The sequence below is a fragment of the Cydia splendana genome, chromosome 21 (genome assembly GCF_910591565.1).
Source record: "Cydia splendana chromosome 21, ilCydSple1.2, whole genome shotgun sequence".
Classification (NCBI taxonomy): Eukaryota; Metazoa; Arthropoda; class Insecta; order Lepidoptera; family Tortricidae; genus Cydia; species Cydia splendana.
In genome coordinates, this window is record NC_085980.1 from 10347100 (window position 1) to 10349821 (window position 2722).

Here is a 2722-nt window from a genome sequence, read left to right on the forward strand (position 1 = left end):
ACTATTCACAATTTCTCTTTAATCACGACAATAGGAATACCCATTCTGTTTTGTAAAAGGACTAATTTTAGCTGGTCTTTCGGGATTCTGCGCTATATGGACTTTAATGAAGCACTTAGTATTAACTTGGTCTGGAACACTTTAATGGTAGGCCTGAATTTCAACGAGATGTAAACATATAAAAATACTGTGTACATAGGTATGGTAGAGAATGCTTTTGGCATTAAGTCCGCCTTTTGTACGATAAGTTTTTCTTTTGTGCAATAAAGTTTAAATAAATAGGTGGCTGAGGAACTAGACAGTGAGACAAAACATTGCAGGTAATTTTTAAAACATTAACCATATCAGTATCCGTATAAATAAGGATATCCACCAACATGAGGAACGGCCGATAGCGGCACAAACACCGGCATCATTCTCTCGGCCTGAAGGTAATGCGTTCTCGTGTGCTTCTTCAGATGGTCCCGGCGCCCAAACTTTTTCCCACAAGTCGGGCAAGGGAACGGGCGGACCCCGGAGTGTATCCTCTTATGCCTCGTCAACTCCTCGTTCCTCGTAAAGGTCTTTCCACAGTTCTTCTCGTCGCATTTGTACGGCCTTTCTCCGGTATGAATCCTTATATGCCCCTTTAGTTGGCCGTTGTTAGAGAAACCTACTTGGCAATGTGGACACTTGTATTTTTTTGGTCGCTGTTTTCGCGCGTTGAGGAGCTTCGCTTCGTTCTCTTGCTGAAGAATTCTAGCGTATTCTAATTCCATAGCGTATCCTTGTGCTAGGGATTCAAGAAGTAGGGGGTCGGTGGGAGCTACTCCGAACGCTTGCGCGATGTCTGCCGCCGGATAACCTGGTATGAAGGCGTCGTACAGCGGCGGCGGCAGGTTTTGCGGCAAGCTTGAAGGGTGGTGCGGTTTCGGTGTTAGTGACTTGGGTTCAACTGGGTTCTTTTCAGTCTTGATAGGAGTTTTGTCCTCTTGTAGGAGCCTGTCGCAGCACAGACTTAGGCTGGCTACTGGAGACTCTACCGTCGTTCCGGGTTTGCTAATGGAACACAAGGCGGGCTTTTTATCGTCATCGATTTCAACGGTTGTCGTAGATACTGTAGCATCTTGGTGAAGATTCGATTCGCTTTTTTTGAAAGTTCCACGAATTTTTCGCAAGCGGCTCTCTCTTTTGTCTTCTTGTAGTTTTCTCTTGCTAGTTTTCGGAGTTATGTCTATATTAGTAGTTTCATCACAGCTTGTTTCCTTCGCTTCGATTTTATTATCACTGATATCCCAAGGCCTAAACAGCCTGGAGTAACTCTGCTGAACGAACATTGTTGCAAAAATAAGAAAATCACCAAATAAAAAAGAGGGTGTCTTCACTCGCGTCTAAAGTCACAGACTGAGACCCTACTTCATTTCAACAACTTTATATACAGTCCTTTAACAATAAATTTAATAAAAGCGCCCAAAAGCAGAGGGATAACCGATGCCATTCAATGGACGAAAGAGACGAAATATTTTTCAATTGTTGCTCACTTAACGTGCTTATTTTTTTCGTGTATGGTCACTTTTATTTTGATGGTATTATGTTCTTTGCGCTCAGGGATGTAGAGTGTATTTTGCTTGAGTGTTATTTGTGACTTAAGTTTTTTTTTTCTAAAGGAGGGTGTCATAGTGTTTGAGATAGGGGTGTGTATTGTTATTTATGTTGATTTTTGTGCGAGGTCGGGGGGCGGGCCCGGGGGCCGGCGCTGCGCTCGAGTGGACGAGCCCGCAGCTGCGGTCTTGTTTGTTTTAATGGTTTCCACGATTGCTCCCCAATTTATGGCGTAAGTACATACGCCTATGTGTATGGACTCACTGTCAATGTTAGCGGTTTATGGGAGACTTAACAATTCCTCTCCCCTCGGGAGTGTCGGGAAATGTTCGGATTAATTTTCGAATGGCAGTTAGAAGGAGCTTTTGGGGGATTTTTTGTATTTTAGTCTGTTCTCTATTCTCTACAATCTATTTAGATTTATGGGCATTCTGTACAGTATAGTATGTAGTTTGTAAAATTTCTTAATAATATTCTATTACCAATCTTGCGATCATCCAAGGATTATCCGATTGAAATATGAAAAAAACCGAAGCCGAAAATTTTCAAATTCAAATAACTTTTTTTTTATTATTTTTACAACCTCAAGTTGTAAATAAAGTTTCGTCAATATGAGTCTGTTCGGGTACCTTACCTATGCGGAACGAAATTTCGCCTAAGTTCAACGTGGTATCTTCCTTTAGGAAAACTTTTTTAAGTTTCCAAAAATCGAGCAATGCACGTTCTCCTCTGTTTGACCATCGCTGTTCTCAAAATAATACTTATTTAGCTTGTCACGAATTTCCATTTTAAATGATGATTTTCAGCGACAGTGGGCTTTAATATTTCTTGAACGATTGTCCATGCCCATATTTTTTAGATATTTTTTGATAGTTTTTTCGTCACATTGTGATTGCGGCTCGGTCGGCCATCCATTTAATAGCTCTTTTAAAAAACTGGCTCGAATGTTTCCCTGAACCAGGCTTTCAAACAGTAGTTTTTCTAGAAAAATAAACGCAAAGATATAAATTGCCCTTGCTCTTACCGATTTGCCAAAAATGTTCCAACTTAATTTAGAATTTAGATCTTATGCTGAAGGCTGAACTAAAAACTTCGCCTCAGGAAAACTATAGTACCTACCCATCGAAATCCGATTATTTTC

The 2722-nt window shown here is 40.8% G+C and overlaps 1 protein-coding gene across 1 annotated transcript; it reads right to left on the reverse strand.

Annotated features, from left to right (window-relative positions):
• Positions 1-293: 293 nt before the first annotated feature.
• LOC134801227 (zinc finger protein 724) lies at positions 294-2052 on the reverse strand. Its single transcript, XM_063773759.1, has one exon. The coding sequence runs from the start codon at positions 1314-1316 to the stop codon at positions 345-347; it is 972 nt and encodes a 323-aa protein (XP_063629829.1). The 5' UTR covers positions 1317-2052; the 3' UTR covers positions 294-344.
• Between the last annotated feature and the right edge of the window lie 670 nt (positions 2053-2722).

What these genes read in the sequence shown, in the direction of transcription:
- LOC134801227 (XM_063773759.1), bottom strand. Translation starts at nt 1,316, where the DNA reads ATGTTCGTTCAGCAGAGTTACTCCAGGCTGTTTAGGCCTTGGGATATC.